This window comes from Caloenas nicobarica, chromosome 2 (assembly GCF_036013445.1).
Source record: "Caloenas nicobarica isolate bCalNic1 chromosome 2, bCalNic1.hap1, whole genome shotgun sequence".
NCBI classification, from domain to species: domain Eukaryota; kingdom Metazoa; phylum Chordata; class Aves; order Columbiformes; family Columbidae; genus Caloenas; species Caloenas nicobarica.
Genome location: NC_088246.1, coordinates 32,515,720 through 32,535,272, shown reverse-complemented (window position 1 = coordinate 32,535,272; position 19,553 = coordinate 32,515,720). Strand labels below are relative to the sequence as shown.

Here is a 19,553-nt window from a genome sequence, read left to right as displayed (position 1 = left end):
ATAACTCATGGAATCATAATTACAGTTTTGATTTAATCCAGGCGGTTTGTTTAAACCATTTTTAAAGACATGCAAGCATTTCAAAGTAAACAATTTTCTGAAAGCAAAACAGGAAATAATCCAGTTCCCTGTCCTTCCTCTTTTTACTTTGTGGCAAATGTATTTTTGATATTATATAAAAAGGACATACCCAACCTACTAATTCCCTCATCACAGTTTTCCTTATTACTCTCAGCTGTATCAGATTGAAATGGAAATAGATTTCTCTTCCATAGGTCTCCTGCTTTCTGCTTAGTATCACATAAGTTACAACATGATTAAAATGTGCAGTCTTCTAAGATGCAAAACTTGAACTTACGGTTTTGCAGAATCGGGTCGTGATTATACAGTCAGTTTAATGCAGTTAAATCCTGCTGGTTAAATGCTGCTGCCAAATGTGTGGCATGTGCTTCTGGACTTGCCCGACCGCACCCACTTGGAAGCCTCAGGGCTTGTACCTGCGTGAGGAAGATGATGGGAGCGAACAAGAGGGCGCACAGAAAGACAGAGTCAATTCATGTCAGGTTAACACGAGCATGTAGCAGTCGCTGCTGGCCTCTTGCTTGCAAGTTTGCAGTAGAGATGTAGTTTGACTTATTCCTATGAAGCATTTCATACAGTTGGGGTACTTTAAAAAAGTGCATTTTCCTTGTAACAGTTGTCATTTTTAACTAAACAACTTACAAATATTTATTATGAAGAAAGTACATTTTATTAGTTTGACCATTGGATTTTAAGATTAAACCTGTCAAATCAGCAGCAAATGCCTACATACCTCAAAACTGACCTTAGGACAATTTATGATCTGCATAACAAGCTGTGTTTTCCCCTGTTCTTGGAGAGAAAGGCCTACCGCAAATACTTATGAAGTCAGTGAAAAGCTAAAACCTACAGCTTCCATAATAATCTAGAAATCGTGAAAATTCCAGTACAGGTTGGGGAATGACCTATTAGAGAGCAGTGTAGGGGAAAGAGACCTGGGGGTCCTGGTGGACAGCAGGATGACCATGAGCCAGCACTGTGCCCTTGTGGCCAAGAAGGCCAATGGCATCCTGGGGTGTATTAGAAGGGGGGTGGTTAGTAGGTCCAGAGAGGTTCTCCTTCCCCTCTACTCTGCCCTGGTGAGACCTCATCTGGAATATTGTGTCCAGTTCTGGGCCCCTCAGTTCAAGAAGGACAGAGAACTGCTGGAGAGAGTCCAGCGCAGGGCCACAAAGATGATTAAGGGAGTGGAGCATCTCCCTTATGAGGAAAGGCTGAGGGAGCTGGGTCTCTTTAGCTTGGAGAAGAGGAGACTGAGGGGTGACCTCATTAATGTTTATAAATATATAAAGGGTGGGTGTCACGAGGATGGAGCTAGGCTCTTCTCGGTGACAACCAACAGTAAGACAAGGGGTAATGGGTCCAAGCTGGAACACAAGAGGTTCCACTTAAATGTGAGAAGAAACTTCTTCTCAGTGAGGGTGACAGAACACTGGAACAGGCTGCCCAGGGGGGTTGTGGATTCTCCTTCTCTGGAGACATTCAAAACCCGCCTGGACGCCTTCCTGTGTAACCTCACCTAAGTTTTCCTGCTCTGGCAGGGGGATTGGACTAGATGATCTTTTGAGGTCCCTTCCAATCCCTAACATTCTGTGATTCTGTGATTCTGTGATCAATAAAACTGGAACTATAAATAATTTTGGGTTTGTGCCTAAAATCCTGAAAATTAGTTGGTAATCACAGTAGTAGGCATATGCACCTGAAACAACAAAATGTTATCTTAAAAACAGCTCAATGCTTAAAATTAAATGTCATTCCTAATTGGAAAACAAATCACAAAGTGCCACTCAATTTCATTCTGTATGTTTAGAAAGATTTTTTTCCTTATCCCTTTTGCAATCTTTTAATCAGCAGCTGTGTACTTTACATACATTATGAGAATGTTAACTACAAATGAAAAAAAAAGGAAAATGTTCTGTGGAAAGAGATGTAATTTTGCTTTCTGTATCTTCAGTGCCGCAATCCAATTCATTCCAGGCCACTGTAATTCGTTACACAATTGAGCTTTCTCTGGACATAATATAAAGATTTAAGAAGGAGTTTACAAAGCTATGACAGCTTCTGTGTAACTTGCCCAGTGCTAGCTATGTGCATCCCAACTAATTAATGCAATTCTACTCACAGCTCTTACCTAGGGTAAGAGAAGAAAAGTATTTTTCCTTATTATCCCAGAAATAAATGTCCTTGGAGAACAAAGCTCTGTCTCTTTATTTTTGGGTACAGAATGCCAAAGTGATAAAGAGGTCTGCTGAGTTCTGGAAATATCCAGATTTCAGAACAGGATACTGATGACTTGTTCTCTGAAATAATAACTTGCTTGTGGAGCACTCTTTGGAATAGAGCTGTCCAATCTCAATCTGTAGGCAGGTGTCAGATGTCTAAATTTGTTTTTGTCACAATCATACAGACATTTGAACACATTTGCTTTAGTTTTGTGCTTAGAATGATTTTTTAAAAGTTATTCCAGTAGTGAAGTTAACAGATACAAAAGTTTTTGATGGCTTAAAGTGAGGAGAGTGTACAGGTGGATGAAGGTGAATATTAGGAGACTTTGCAGGGCAGATGCTTATTTTTCACAGCTGCAGACAGGACTGTGATTTTTTTTTCTTAATCTTAATATTGTGCAATAAGTATATTTTTGCTAACTTGGTTTTGTTTCTTTCCCCTGGTATATTTTCTGTGTGTTTATTGGACTGCTCCGGAAAGGTGCAATGAAAGATCTAATGCAGCTGATTTATGTTTTGTAACCAGCAAATCTCTGTTCCAGCTTTGCTCTTTGTCACTGTCGTCAGATATATTGGAGCTTAGAGAAATAGCTGCTATTTGGGTTTTAACTCTGGAAATACTTGAAGATATTAAAAAAGTTTTTAATTGCATCTTGTACTGAGGAAGAACTTGATGTAGCTAATGTTGTTCTTAATTGGCAAGTTTTCAGTTGAATAGATTAATAAAAATTCAAAATAACAATGTTAAAAACAAGCATGTATCGAAGTTGGACAGAACACATATTTTCTTTTTTCCTTTCCTTTTTTTCACCTCCAAATCACTGGTAAATTTGGACTAAATCAGGCTTTTTCTTACAGTTATTTCATATCTCAAAAGTGAACTGGTGATCCTTGTGGGAATCTAGCAAGAACAGGTTTATAAAAGGCTGTTAATCAATCTGCATAAATCCAAAATTTCTTATCAGTATGATGACTAAGCAGATCTGAATTTCAACTCAAAACTGCATTGCAGACTCCTGTGCATAGCTGTTTCAGAGAATTCAGCTTAGTCTGAAACTTTGCAACGTCAACTTTGACTCCAGAGTAGTCCAGGTTAAGTGATGTTTATAGGCAGTGTTTCCAAATAAAATATATGTGACTGCATTGTTGTTTTAATGTGAGGATGTAATTTGACTGCAGCATCTGTTCCTTGTAATATGAGGCATAAATAATTCTGAAGTACTGTATGCTCGGCCTAGAGAAAAAGTGATACCCTTTGTTAAATCCCCCGACATCAAGGAAGAAGGGAAAGACAAAACATGCGTTTTAGGCTTACAAATCCTTTTTCAAGTTGGCATTTCAAGAGGAATAATTTCAAGAGAGAAAAGGAATTATTAGGAAATTATGGGATTTAATATGGAGAATTTCACTGTCCTACTTTAGGATATGCCTTTGCTGCAAGGATTAATACTCAGATGTGTGAGTCACTCTGCAAAAGCCTATGTAAGATTATGCCATAACAGATCCTTCATGACCTTAGATGTGTTGCTGATCTCCTCATGTCAGCAGCAGTGCCATACGCTGGTCTAATTCTTGCACAATAAAAAGAGGTACTTTTCTGTGGCAAGCAGCAGGATTTCGCAGAAAATTGCAGCTTGTGCCACTGGGCGCTGGGGCTTGTGCAAACACGACGAGGTTTTGTTAGTGCAAGAGCCGGCACCCGGCAGCATCCGGCGGCAGAGGATGAACAGGGAGGGTCACATCGCACATGAAGCGGAATGCTTGCTGGCCTTTCCCAATCTGTGGCAACCAGCAGCATTTTGCAGAAAATTGCGGCTCATGCAGCTGGTTCTTGTGCAAACATGAAGAAGTCACCCCAAGATTCCACCAGTGTCACCCCAGGGTCACCCTGAGACCCTTCCGGTGTCACTCTGGGACCCCACCGGGTTTCATCCTGGGGTCCCTCCGAGACCCCACCACCCCTGGGACCCCCCTTGGTGTCACCCCTGGACAACCCCTGTGTCACCCTGGGGCACCCACAGGGTCACCACAAGACCTCCCGGTGTCACCCCAGGGTCACCCAAGACCCCACCAGTGTCAGCCTAGGGCACCTGCAGGGTCACCCTGAGACCCCCCTGGTGTTACCTCAAGGTCACCCAGAGACCCCCACCGGTGTCACTCCAGGGCAGCCCCAGCAGACTAAGCTGCAATGCTTCTGCTTGCCAAGCAGGATGGGTCACATCACACACGAAGTGGAATGCTTGCTAGGCTTTCCAAATCTGGGGTAAGCAGCAGCATTTTGCAGAAAATTGCAGCTCGTGTGGCTGGGCACCCACTCTCGCGCTAACAGTACGAACGCGTGTTTGCGCAGGAGCCGGTGCCCAGCGGCACCCAGTGGCAGAGGCCAAGCAGGATGGGTCACATCGCATACGAAGTGCAATGCTCACTAGGCTTTCCAAATTTATGGCAACCAGCAGCATTTCGCAGAAAATTGCAGCTCATGCAGCCAGGCGCCGGCTCTTGCGCAAGGATGACTTTGTCGTGTTTGCGCAAGAGCTGTCGCCCGGCAGCACCCGGCGGCAGATGCCAGGCAAGGTGGGTCACATCGCACATGGAGCAGAATGGTTCCTGGGCTTTCCAAATCTGCAGCAAGTACCAGCATTTCAAAGAAAATTGCAGCTCATGCTTCTGTGCATTGGCTTTTGTGCAAGCGCTACTTTGTCGTGTTTGCGCAAGAGCTGGTGCCCCATGGGATCCAGCGGCAGAGGCTGAGCAGGGTGGGTCACATCACACAGTTAGCAGAATGCTTGCTGGGCTTTCCAAATCTCTGGCAAGCAGCAGCATTTTGCAGAAAATTGAAGCTCATGCCGCCAGCCCCAGCTCTTGTGCTAACACAACAAAGTTGTGCTTCCACAAGAGCGGGTGCCCGGTGGCATCCAGCAGCGGATGCTGAGCAGGGTGGGCCACATTGCACACAAAGCAGAGTGCTTGCTGGGCTTTTCAAATCTGTGGCAAGCAGCGGCATTCCGCAGAAAATTGCAGCTCCTGCTGCTGGGTGTCGGTTCTTGCGCAAGAGCCACTCCGTCGTGTTTACGCAAGAGCCGGCGCCTGGCTGCATCCGGCGGCAGAGGCCAAGCAGGTTGGGTCACATTGCATACGAAGTGGAATGCTTGCTGGGCTTTCCAAATCTGCGGCAAGCAGCAGCATTTTGCAGAAAACTGCAGCTCGTGCTGCTGGGCACTGGCTCTTGTGCAAACACGACAATGTCATGGTTGCGCAAGAGCCAGTGCCCGTCTGCATCTGGCAGCAGAGGCTGGTCACATCACACACGAAGCAGAGGGTTTGCTGGGCTTTCTAAATCTGTGGCAAGCTGCAGCATTTCACAGAAAATTGCAGCTCATGCCACCAGGCGCTGTCTCTTGCGCAAACACGACGAAGGTGCTAGGCTTCAAGTATCTGCAGCGGGATTTCAAAATGTTGGTCTAGACCATCAGACAAGTACTTTTCAGATCTGTGGGCCCATCACTTAGGCTGATTTACCTGCCAGACACATTCAGGAGTTCAAGCCTCAGAAGAGAAACCATCTGAACCCTTTTGCCACAGATAGTTGCGGTCTTTAGAGCAGGCATGGGTAACAGCCAATACTCTGAAGAGCAACATATCTTCAAACCACAGAGATACGTTCTCATAACTCCTGACCCACTTGGAAGGAGGGAATGGAATAACATACTATATTGCAGATAAAGCATTCCATTTAACAGTTTTGTCTTCAAACTGGCATATCATTCAGATAAAGAATTGCATTGATTGCTTCCAAATGATTTTTAAATATTAAGGTGACTCTTCTAAAGAGTATTATATCCTATCTTGCTCTCCTCTGTAGCAGCAGTGTGCAAATAGCATAGGAAGCCTTCTGTTTGTATGCATTTTTTTCACAGACAATCCACGGCCAGAAGCTAAGCAGCTGATGACCAACACCTATGTTAGAATTCTGAGATGACTCTAGTCATGTTAATATAGACTTCTGAAAGAGACACCATTATCATTTTGAGACAGCTTTCTTTGTATTAAGAAATATAGTGTCTCTTTAACATGTGCTTAGTCAACTAGGATTAAGCTGCTCAGGCAAACAAGGTCAGTCCTAGCTGGAGACAGCTCTTTGAACAGCAGAAAGTTCACTACAGTGAAGAAATGTAAGCTGGCAAAAGCTTTAAAAGCAATTTCAGCCTCCAAAAAACAATTCTGAGAACATGAACAATGGGCAGATATTGCATCCTTATTGCAAAGGATGAAGCAGGAATTACACCTGATGCTTCTTCAGTAATTATTTATCTAATGTCCAATATTCACATCGTATTTTCTTGAGCAGTCCTTTCACACACATTTGCATTTTCTGTCTGTGCTGCATCTCAGGTGAATGCTGAGAAATCAGAAAGTGAATGAGTTCTTTAATTGAAAATTATTGAGTCGTGATCCCGGTCAAAAGCAAACTTCTGATCAGGCAGCTCAAACCAAGGAGCTTAAAATAGGCAACATCCTGAAACAACATCATATTCAAATTTCACACATAAAAGACACTCTGAGTTCCTCTTTCAATCATGTTACTGTGCAGCTTTTGGGGTCATCTGTTTTTACTTGAAATGCAATGGAATTCAACCACGAAGACAGAGAATTGCTTTTCAGCAGTGAGACTGAACTCTTGAAACATTTAATGACTATACCTTCTTCAGACCTCCTCCACTCCACCTTCTTCCCTCATAAAAAACCCCAATCCCAAACCAAACAACCCTAAGCAAACTCCAACCATACTGCCAGCCTGAGCCATGACAACTTAAACAACAGAGAACTGAAGCCAAACTTTGTTTTACGTCCACTATTTATGGACAATCAGAGATAATTTACAGTATACAGAAATAATTTTGTAAAGTATCTTTTCTAGACTGTAGAGAAGGGTACAGAAGTTCAGGCTTGTCAATTAAGTTAGAAACAGTCTCTCAGCCATCCTAATGAAACTGCTTAATAAAGCAAAATTGGTCTGTTGCTCGTTGAGTCTGTCCCTCCCCCGGCCATGCTTGTTGTTTCCCCTTTCCGTAGTCTTTACTCGTCTTCTTGTATATGCCATAAGAACATACTCTTTTGCCCTCCAAATGCAGGTTACTGCTGTTTCAGAGGTTACCTTGGTGGCAATTAGGTCACTGATTTAATTTTTCATAAGCTGGTGAGCTAACAGTTATTTAGGTTGTGGGGCTGCCCTGCTTTCAGTGCTGGAAAATAATGGGTGCTCTTTTATGCTTCGCTGCAAGTTGGCACAGTTGCTCTTTTACTGCTAAATCTTGCCTGCGCCCCTTCTGTGTGTGCTGCATCCACCCCCTCGCAACTATATTTTTGTCTCTGAGCCTGTCTCAACTTAGTGTGCTCACTATGCCTTATTTCACAAAAATCTTTATAAACTTCTGGATGGAGAGCCTGCCAGTGCTATCCTTGTCTCCTCCTGCTCTATTTCGCATTTTAATGCTGCATTCACCCGTAATTTTGGTAGACACCTCCCGCAGCTTCCAGTATCTGCAGTGGGATTTCAAACTGTGAATCTAGACCATCAGACAACTTTCTTTCCTTATAGTCAGTGAAAACTGTAATAAATGCAAAGAACTCGAAGACATTTGGCAACAGGCAGAGGTCGTCTTATAAATATGAAGGTATTTGCAGCCATCAGCATTAAGGTACTCCTAGTTGAATTAAGCATTTTTGTAGGCCCACGAGAAAGAAAATTCTCTGAGTATTTTAAAGACCAGGTGCAAAAACTTTCTGCCAGTTGGCATTTGACTGCAGATATATATACTTGCCCTAACACAGCTCTTTGCAGTGTGCTTGAGGGTTTGCAAAGGTGACAAGAAAAATGTTGAGTGTGCTGCTCTGCCTGGATGAGCACGGTGCTAATGTGGCTGCACCGCTTCCGTAAGTACGCTAGCTCATTGCACTGCCAGCCCCAACGTGTAACCAAGGTACAAGGACAAAATGTAGGGAATATGAGTCTCCTATGGATGACTGAGCAAGTTTAATGGCATTATCGGCACTTGAAGATGGGCGCAGGGTAACAAATAAGTGTGCAAGTGCTTCTGGCCTGCCATTGAGAATCCTTTCAATCACAGTTGAAGCCTTGTTTCCAGACCTGCTCATACTAATTTAGAAATGCCCCCAGAAAACAAACAAACAAACCCAATACAAAAAATTGTACCTACATTTTTTCAGTTTATTCCAAGAATGGGAAGGGGCAACATAACTGTTTAATTCCTCAGTAATGGGCAGCTTTCTTTTCTCTTCCTCCTTTGTGCTACCCCTAGCAGACTAGCTTTTCAAGAAGTCCCTCACATCATCCTTTGTCCAAGCTACTGCCTCTTCTCACCCCTCCTTTACAATGCTGCCTTCTCTTCTGCCTTGAGTCTACCTTTGGCTGGTTGGTTCTGTCCTTCCTCACAGCCTCACTGCTGCTGTTGCAATTACGCTACCTTTCCCTTTAGAAGTTGAGATGGTATTAACCAAAAATAGAATGATGCATTATAACATTAATAACTATTTTGCAACAATATTAAGGCTCTGCTGACAGGTGTAAAACCAGGGAACAATTTTCAGTAGAAGTATTGGTGGGTTTATTCCAGCAGTACAAGAACAGAAGGTGCTTCCCAGACTAGTATGGTGTTGGGCTGCCAAATCTCAAGCAGAAGTAGGGGCAAATTCAAGTAGGAAGTATTAAATGTGACCTCATCTTGCTGTGAGATTTGCATAAGATTTGCTTTTCTTTCACATCCAGCACACTTAAGATATATATAGTTTTGCGGTAAGTTTTCAAAGGTGATTACTTGTTTTGAAAACCTTACCTTATGCATCTAAACATACAAGGTAAAGAAATACGGTGCCAAGAGACAGTTTCTTTTGCTAGATGAATACCTTGGTTCAACTATCTTTTATACATGTTCATAAATACCATGAGGCTTTTACCTCCTGTTTAGCCCTTAGATTTTATAAGCTAGGTAATTTATCTTATCATGATACTGTGCAATGCATGATACTGTGCCTTGCCCAGAGAATGTATTTATGACTAAGTGACATGGCAAACAGTAGCTTCTCCAAGTATTTTGATTCTATTTCCTACCCAGCTAAGTACGTGTTGATGTTTTTGCGTAATTATATAACTGATGATTTGCTGATCATTCTGCTATAATACGGGTCCGTTCAGGGTTTCCTCTACCACAGACCCGAGCACAGGGCATTGTTTGGCTGAATTGAAGTGTGATGAAAGGCACAGACAGAGAACCACAGCTGTGTATATACGTCTTCCAAATGAGCAGCTACAGAGTGCTGTAAATAAATGTTAGGGGACCAAAGCAATACAATGGAATTGGTATTTCACAACTCCCATTGCTCAATGTTTTAAAACAATTTTTAATTTATCAAGATGGTGAAATACCATGTGCAAGGCCATTGTGTGATTCTGTTATTGTTAAACCTATTGTTTAAAATAGAGTTGTGTGTGCTGTGAGATTTGGATTTTCTCTGAGGGATCGGCTTGGAGGAAAGAGTAACGCTAACGTGAAACGTTCAAAAATTCAGACTCAGAAGTACAAAGCTTACTAAATACTTTAAGAGTTAATATTTTGGATTATCTAGAAAAGGCAATTAAACAATTATGAATATCAAGGGTCTGCTTTTTTTTATTCACATGACTAACAGTTGGGTCTCTAACAGAGGAAAAACAGTTGTATGAGTAAAACTGAAACTCGGTAATACTCACAAGTAAAACTAAGAAGTGGGCAACCTCGAAGTGCTAAGTACTTAATCCCTGGGAAAATTAGAGAACTACAAACCCCACCAGCCCTAAGAGCTCCCTATTGCTCTTTGTGCCTCTGCAAGAAATGGGGCTTTGCTTTCACTCGTGGAGGAAAAAACGCTGTAATTGAAGCAGGCTGGTTTTCTTCACATGATAACAGCAGCGTTGCTTTTCCTCCATCTCCACTGCAAACCGTTACCACTTCGGTGTGTACTTTCAGTTATTGGCAACATAGAAAGAAAATTCATCTTGTTTCTACTCTCCCAATGGACCCAAGGTTGACTTTGTAACTTTAAAGTCCAGTTAACAAGCATGCTGTTCGGTCAGAAATTCAAAAAAGCATTTCAATTAAGCTGCCTGGCACCGCAGAGCTCTGAGAGAAGACACACCGGCGTCCCAGGGAGACAGGGCAAAAAAAAAGCCCAAGCCAGCGCAGAGCGGCTTTGACAACAACGTTTCAAGTCCTGCTGCCCCCAACTTCTCCCTCGGGGCTGCGCAGTGTGTCAGGGCCGCTGCGCCGCACGACGGGCTGGGGCCGCTGCACTGACCCCCGAGCCATACCCGCGCCCCGGATTTACCAGACCACGGGGCCGCGGCGCCTCTCCGCAGCCCCGGGGCCGGACCCGGACCCGGGCAGCGGGCCGCCTGGGCTGCTCATGGTCCCCCTGACCCAGGTAGGCAGCGGGAGAGCGCCGGGCCGTGCCCGGGCGGGGCGGGCAGGGCAGCGAGCCGGCCCCGGCAGGGGCGGCCCCGCGTCCCGCAGCCCCAATGGGCGGGCGCGCCGGGCGGGGAGCGGCGGCGGCGGCGCACGTAGCTTCCCAAGATGGCGGCCTCACCGGACCGGGCTGCGAGGGCGGCTGCGGGGCTGGGGGCGGCGGGCGGCCGCTGAGGGAGGCAGCAGGGGCTGGCGGCGCTCGCCTCGCCTCGCCTCCCCGCTGGGTGAGGGGGAGCTTTCGGCGCGGCCGCCAGGCTTCACCATGCTGCGGGGCTAGAGCCGCCGAGGCGCCGCAGCGCAGCGGGGTAATAATGTTAGCAGAGGTAAGAGCCCTGCCCGGCCGGCGGGGCGCGGGAGGGGAGGGGAGCGGACGCCTCTCTGTCCGCCCGAGCGAGCAGCTGCGCGCCGCGGCCCGCGGCGGACAGGAGGCTCAGCCCGCAGCCGGGGCCTCCAGCCTGCTTAGGTAGCAGGCAGGCAGCCCTTTGCCAGGGCAGAGGCGCCAGCCGGCCCACTCAGGGCAGCGCCGGGCCCCTTTTATCACCCCTCCGCCCTCCCTGGCCGGGCGCTGTTCCCCTGTCAGGGCGGGACGGGAGGGAGACGCTTCAGCGCCGCGGTGGAGCCCGCCTGGCCGTGGCTGCTCCGAGCGGCGGCCGGTCGGGGCGGGCCCGCCCTCCTCCGCGATCCGCCGGCGGCGGGGCTCTGCCTCCCGGTGAGGGGCCGCTCCTGCGCGGCGGCCCCGCTGCTGGACGGGCGCACCTGGTGAGGGGCGGCCTGCCTCGGCCCTAGGCCGCGCCGGAGACGTATCCCCGCCCGGGCCCCGAAGGCCGGCTCTGACTTAGCCCCTCTGGCCTCCTTCTCTGCGGTAGCTTCGTAAAGAGTCTGTGTTTGCATTTTTTTTTTTTTTTTTCCTTCCCTAAAACGGCTTAAACCGAATAGTTTTGCTGTTGCCGGAGTTCGTAGGTAATTGGTAGAAGTTAGCTGCCTCAGTTTGCCTCTCCCCAGTGGGGGGTTTCTGTCCCAAAGCGGCTGGACAGCCAAGCTGTGAGGCAGGCAGGTATTTCAGGATCAGTGCGGGCTAGAAATGGCCACTGTGTCCAGAGGTGCTCTCAGGGCGGGAATCTCGCTGTGTTTTCTAGTTCTGGAAATGATGCTTTTCCCCCATACTCTGTTTTCTCTAGAAAGACCGACCGATTTTCTATTTTTAATATGTCAGCAAGGTGTCTGGCATACTGATAGTTCTCCAACGTGATGTTTGCGTTACCCGTGATGTGTTTTATAATTTGTTATTTTATCCTGTGGTGAAGATTATTTGCTCAAAATTGAGTTGTCTTATATTTTAAGCATCTTGACGGGTGAAGGCTTGCTTTCCAATACCTGAAAAATTTAGCTTTGCTTTCCCGAATGATAGCTAAAAAAGTACTCTAAAGCTTTCAGTGTGCATCAGTTTGAAGTTTCAGGGCATTAGGAAACTGGTTCTGTAGTGCCATGAGCTCTCAGATCTCCCTGGGAGGGTAAAATTTGCCGAGTGACTTAAACCTGTAGAAATACATGACCTATTTTTGCGTGAACAGTATGTGGTGGGTGGTCAGGGTTAATAATTGCATTAAATAGTATTGCTGAGTGTGATGCATAAGCATTAATCGTAGTAATTTAGATTATTTTAGGGGTGGCATAGAACGTTCTGGGTCGGTGCCACGTACTGGTCTGTTTGTTCTGTTTGATTATGGCTGTGTGTGGATTGAGTGGTATAATGTTTTGCTTTTTTTTTTTTGGTGGTTTTTTTTTGTTTGGTTGGTTTTGGTTTTGTTTTGGTTTTGTTTTTTTCCAAATTAGCACTGGTCTAGCAGGGTGGATGACACTTGCTCCACTGGCCTTTTGAAGTAAAACCTATCAGTTATGTGTGTGATGACCAGTGAAGATACTTTGCCTGGGTGACTGGAGGACTGGGTTCTGATGTCCTTTACTTCTAGTTCCTTTATGTAAAATATTTGTAGGCAAGATGCTTCAGGGTGAAGTATTCCAGGCTTGGTCTCTGCCAAGGAGATGACTTTAAATTTGGGGGCGTCTAACAAAGTTTCAGGCTTTACATGCCTGCCCGAACAGCAGTTAATGGGGAGTTCTTTAAACAACCAGACAGCTCTTGACTGTCAGAGGATCCCTCTGACATGCGAACTGGAGGGAGGCCTTTCCAGCCTGCTTTTTTGGATGCTCCAATGGTGATTTGATGGCTAAAACACTTTGTGAAAACTGCATGTAGTCACACCCATGAACCCTTTACAGACTTCTCAGGAAAATGCAGATTGCTTCAAGCCTACAGATAAATGTATAGTATTCAATAAACATCTAAATCTCTCTCTTTTTTTTTTTTTTCTTTAAACTTGAAAATTGAGATAGAATGTATAGAGCACTGACATTAGAGCAGGGCAGTAGTGAAAACTGTACATGTCTATAGGCTGCCTGAGTTTATCTTAATAACTTTGAGGAGTGGGGGACACTGGACAGTCAGGAAGTCTGTTTTTGTTTTTTTCCTCTCCCAAAGTAACTATTTTATTTAAGAACATATAGTAAAATTAAATTTTAAAAATTACTTTATACTTGTGGACTTGCGTAATTTGCTACTATCTAGAATGGCCAAGATCACTGTCATTTTTTTTTTTTCTGAGTGATTAAAAATTTAGGAACATTCCCCCACTATAACTGTTAGTTTTATAATTTAATGATGTAGACAATATTATTCTTGAATGTATTTAAGCATGAAGGAAAGGCAGAATCTGGTTCCACATTTATTGTTATCTTGCAGTTAAAATATAACCTACGTTTTTTTGAGACCAGTTTCTTACCTTCTTCCTTTGACTGTATCCGTATATGCAGACTGCAGCAGATTTGGTCCAGGCTTGTGTGGATGCAGTTAGGATTAGGACCTTGTAATCAGTAATTTCAGGGGAAGATCACACTTCCCGTCAGGAAAAAATATCACATGTGGTTTTTTTTATTTTGGTTGGATCAGAAATCATGTTGTTGGATACCAAGCACATATACTTATTTACCTACTTAGCAAACCCTGTTCCCCAGTTTTTATCGTCTTGGTGATCGGAATGTGCTTCTGCAGTCACACTGTCTGCGTGCGTTCAGAGTCCTGCTGCAGCGATCATTTCCCACGCCTGTTGGATTGGCCTTTCTGTGTCTTTTCACTTGTTCCCCTTTTCTTGTTTATCAGATATCTCCTTTGCTTTTCAAGACCCAGTGCGGCCTGTTTCCACACAGCTTACTGTTTCAGCACTTTCTCTTCCGAGAGGCCGTGGCAGACACATGTTGTGATGGTCCCTCTCTTGTGTTTCCAGACAACTGTCCTCGCCATTCTCGACTCTTATATGGTAGGAACTGTTGTGCCCTGACCACAGCGAGGCAGCTGGTGTTCTGCAGCTCTGGCTCTTCCTGGTCAACAGTGTCTTAACTTCTGATGGGAACAAACATTAAATAGGATCTCAATGGGACTTAGTTTACAAGACGTTTTAGAATGTCTTTCAAATCGATGGCCTTTGCTGTCTGCATTTGCAGCCTGTGCTGCCTCAAGAAGGCACTTTAGAAAAAATAAGTAGATGTCTTTTTCTGTTTTTTTTCCTCCAGTTGCTCATTAAACTGCTTTGAGATGCTTAGTGAGGCCTTCCCTCTGAATTTGTCAGCAGCTAATTTTTCGACAACTTAAATCTCAGATTAGCAAGAGTACTTAGTTGCAGGACTAATGACTGTTGAGAAGGTTTTTGAGATTTGACAAAGCAGGAATACTTTTTTTTTGTCTTGTCCACAGCTGAAAATGAGCCATACAAAATGAGCTCTGACATGCTGGTGTTTCTTCTTATTGCAACTGGTCAAGCTAATTCATTGACTGCATGTAGTGTTTACTTTCCTTTAAACAGTCTACTTTTTATTTATAAGAGGTATTTAAGAAACTTTTTTGTTAAGCTTTGATAGCTGTTAACCACTGAGTACTGGTTTTAAGCAAAACCAAGCAAATTAGCTTGATTTTTAAGAATAAAGGTTGACTCAGCAGCTTGGTTTAAGTTGCTTTAGAATAATAATGAATTAGCCTTACTGAAACAGTAGTACATTGTAATGTATATGTTAGACCAGCTTTGAAAGGTGCAGTTCACAGTTTACTAATTGATATACTATGGCATTGTTAATATTTTCTGTTCCTTGGTACCTGGCTGTGGAAGATTGCTCTGATGCTTCATGTAACTACGTTTTGCTGGTAAAGACAACTTCAAGCGTGTAGGCAATTAGCCAGAGTGTGGAAAGAAATTAGTTTTCTGTCCTTTTGTGGAACTTGTATGCTGGGGCTTTGCTTTGGTGCCAGTGTTTTGCCAGATGAGATCTAGCTAGAGGATCAGTTGCAAGCCCTTGGGAGATAAAAAGCCTCTCTCTGTGTATGGAGTCTACACTATAGCTGGTCTGCTTTGTATCCCTAATTTTTGCTGTGACGGCTCTTTTAATAACTCCATATTCTGTCAGTTAAAATTATATGAGGAATGGAAAAATTAGCAAAATTAGCCTTTTACAAAGAATGGGTGTCATATGTGCCTGGTATTTTTTTTTAAAGCTAGTGTCTAAATGCTCAGGACTATTAGAGCATACAGTTGTGCCTAAACTGCTGAGGCTGAATGCAGAGTTCTGCATCAACTTTAAAATGTCAGTCTGGACTATTCCCCAAAACAGCATGAAAGAGGAAAATTGTTAAGTTCCTTAGTTCAATAAAAATAGTAATAGGTCGTCTGGTTAGATAGCTGAAGGAGCTCCAAATGTTGATTTCCTCTGTCTGGTTGTGCTCTAGGGAATTATCTCTGTTTTAAATGTGTTTGTCCCTTTCTCCCCACCCTTGTGAAGATGACAAAGCATTTGAACTAGCATTAGGAGAGTCGCTATTATTAGAAAGCAGAAACTATTTGTGTTGAATGTAAGTTATTGGCAATACTTAAATAATATTTTGAAGACTCATTAGCACTTTTTGCCATTGCTTGGCTGAGAATACCAAGACTGGAATAATAGAAAAATCAATTGCAATTGGCACATCCAGTTACATGAGAGAAACTTCAAGAAGTAGAAGGCATTGTGATCTTGGACTTAGTTGCTTGTTCTCCTCCTTCCCTCCCCCAATAAGTAATGTCAGATTTCTGAATTGAAAAAATGAGACATCATTTCATGATGTAAACATTGAAATGTTTTAACAAGAGCACTCTAACCTTGTTTACAGAATTTCTATAGTATTACACCTTAAAATGATGACTGTGTAATTTTTATGATGGGTATGAGGCGAAACGGGCATTTCTTTTTAATGTGAGTAAACATCAGCTAGGGGACTCCTTTTATAATTGCCATTTATTTTGGAAAGGAGGTCAGTTCCTATCCTGTCAAAGTTTGGGAATATCTGTCACTGATTTTATTCTTGCTCTGATGCAGAAGTACCTGTAACATCCTTGGAGAGTGGGGGTGGGTTTCTGAAGTTTCCGTGTTGATTTGCTTTCTGTTTTCTATATGGAAGGGCTGTGATCTCAGTGTTGCAGTTGAAACAGTGTGAGTCAAATTCATTCTTGTATTCTGACATGGGCATTTCACAAACATTTTAAAAGCCCCGCTATTTCTTAACTAGTTTTGATCAAGTGGGATTCTCTGAAAATCCAGAGATTTCCCAGAACAGAATACAGAGTTTGACTATAGTGGTTAGTTCAGTAGTTTATTCTGAAGCTATTTCACCAGTGGCCCTTAAACTTCTTGAGTCCTGCTGCTCTGCATATTCTATTGGACAGTAACTGCAAGATTAGTTAAGACCAGTTTGATTTGAACTTCACCAGTTGCCAGCAGGAGAAGGAGATAAACCCATCTCTGCTTGCTTACTTTCCATTAAGTCCCTTCCTGCATCAAATGGCCTTTATGATGTCCTTTCTGTGCCTTGGTTAGAAGAATTTTTGATAATAAAAAATATTAAATATCAAGAACTGCTTTTTATTTAGCAGGTGGAAAAAGCACTGTCTTTATTCAAGTGAGGGGTAACATGGCCTAATTAAAAGTTCACAGGTATCTGTTGGTCTATAACATTGATATTGAAAATGGTTAATTCAGTATCCCATCGCAGTTGGAGTTTTGGGTAGGAAGCTGAACTTTACAAGTTTTCTTTCCAAGAACGTTCATGAATTTGGGGGCCTACTTTGAAGAGTATGAACTGCTAAAATGCAGCTGTGCTTCTGTTGCAGTGTGATTTTTATTTTTATTAATGTCTGTTCCTCTGCCTTTCTTCCTTTAATCCCATGCTTTGGGGAGGAATGGGGTGATCCCAGTTCTATTTTCATCAAATCTCTGTGTCAGGATGCTATTATTTCACAAATATCACTATTTTAAGATCAGGTATTCCCGTTCTTCAGTGTATTTTTGCAGTTCTAAGAAATAACTGTGCTCAACACTTCTGGTGCGTTGGAGACAGTGGGTTAGGCTTATCTTGTGATGTAAGGGAATGAACTTGAGCAGGAAGTTTAAATTGTTACATATCCTGTAGCATATCCTCTGCATTTCCACTCTTCCTGTCGGTGCTGTCAGACAAGGCCAAGTAGAAAATACTTCAGAAGTTCATGCTGAAGTTTTTGCCACAGTGAACTAACTGATTATGAAACAGTGCCTCAGACTTGGGGTAATTTCTCTCATAGCTCTTAATGGGTTCTGAAAGCAATGTGAAAGAATATACCTGATGTTCTCAGTCATCTCATATTCAGCATTTGGCATTCCACACTGTGTGGATGAGTTAAAAAACTGGTGGTGTACATGCTTGAGGAAATATCCAAGCAGTGTAACTGTAGAAAGAGTGATTGCTTTAAAGTTTTGCTCATTGTCAAAATGATCTTGGAACCGATTGACGTAGAGACACGAGGAAGCTTTGCTGATTGCCATGCTGCTGTTCTAGCAGCGGCTGCTGCAGGTGAGGAGAGATGTCTGAGAGTCTCGGGTCCTTTCTTCTGTGTGAGGCCTGGAGCCTCTATACTTCAGCCTTTGCATTCTGTTTCCTTTTTAATAACTCAAAACTTTGTTTATTTTTGGTTTTCCCAAATGTTGTAGTATTTTGTAACATTGTATTGTGTTACTTTTCTGAAGCTCATGTAATGATATTGTGTTATCTTGAAAATAATAGGATCGGTAATATTAATAATTATATGTGTTCCTTATCCACTGAAGGAACTATTTATGCTTAAATTACATGTCTTTTGGTGTGCAAATTTTTCTTTGTCCTCTTAAGTGCTATGCCAAGTGTTGTTTGTGGTTTTTTTTTTCTTTTGTGTGTGTGTATCTTGGCATATTCGTTACTGATAGATACTTTCATTTTTTAAGAAAATTTATGTTTCATTGGGGTAGCTAACCTCTTTTAACATACTTGGAAGAAAACTAGTTTTTATGGTTTGTATAATCAAACTAGTATTTCTGATCACAGTGCTAACAACTTGAAATTTCTTTAACTTTGTAAAGTAAAATAATGTACTATGGAAATATTAAATCTTGTGATTTAATCCGATAGTACATACAGTGAAATGGGAATTACTTATGACGATTAATTTATTGCTTATGTATAATTTTGAAATTCTCATGGAAAACATTGTTTTGTGTGAATATAATTTTCGTTGGTTTGATAAGATGGTATTTCTTTATAATGCTGGGCTAAGAGATTAAGATTTTAAATGTTCATCCTTACCACAGTTTTCCTTTTCACAGTCAACTTTTTTTTCTAAATTGAGTACACTGCAGTAGTTGTGTTAAATATAATTTGCCCTCACTGTGTGTGTACAAGCATGTAGTCCTAGCACCTTGCCATATGGTCTTACCACTACATATACTGAATTCTCTCTTTTGTGCTTCATGCTTGCATTAATTTTACTTGCATGCGTGACTAAAACTTTTAATTAAGTCTTATTTATTTCCTTATGTTGATTTTAAGGTCTGGACTTTAAAAAGTATTGGTCTTGTGTCCTTCAGTTGGCAGTTGCCCTACTACAGCTTCTTAAAGACTTTTTGAAAAGATCACAAGTTAGCAATAGTGAGACCAAAGCCAAACTTCCTGTTTCTGTTAATATTTCTAAGCTCTTCCATTACTTAATTGGGTATTTTCCTTTATTGAACTATCCGATTAATGGTGGTCTGCTCTTGCCCATTACTGTTTCTTTTAATTGTGCTTTATTTTACCAATATCCTCTTTTGTTTTCTATTTGAAATTATTTTTCTATTTTAATAATCTCAATATAACATTATGCTTGCACTCTTCTTAGTTTTTATTTCTGGATTTCTAGACATTTGCCCATAACTTTTTATTTTTTTGATGCATTATGCAAATAACTTCTCTGTTTTCCAGTGATCAAAGTAACTGCATTGCTGCTGTGTGGAATAGTATACCTTGGTTAGTCTATGGATGCTTCTACCTTGCTGTCTGTGTGGTGGTTCTTTTGCTTATTACTTGTTGCTCTTGTGTGTTTTCCTTCCTCTTTATTTTTCTTCGTTATCTATTTGTTTTCCTGCTGCTGTCACTGAGTTGGCAGTATATTTTTCTTTACATATCCTACATGCATAAAGCAGTTTAAAACACTGAAAGTGCCATTTCACGTTCAGCTTAACTGGATCTAGTTTCGGCTGCTGCTAAAGAGGTTTCCTCCCTCCCACCAGACACAAGCTGGTGTGATGCTGGTTCTTGTATCAGGTC

At 42.7% G+C, this 19,553-nt stretch overlaps 1 protein-coding gene across 3 annotated transcripts in view; it reads left to right on the top strand.

The window, feature by feature from the left end:
• The first annotated feature begins 10,917 nt into the window (after positions 1-10,917).
• The window catches only part of SNX13 (sorting nexin 13), a 69,462-nt gene continuing 60,826 nt past the window's right edge, over positions 10,918-19,553 (top strand). The window contains exon 1 of one of the 3 annotated variants that reach the window (XM_065629087.1): positions 10,918-11,148. In XM_065629087.1, the coding sequence (XP_065485159.1) occupies positions 11,137-11,148 (12 nt within the window). In that variant the 5' untranslated portion in view covers positions 10,918-11,136. The remainder of the gene's footprint in view (positions 11,149-19,553) is intronic. The other 2 variants (XM_065629089.1, XM_065629088.1) reach the window with 2 other exon arrangements.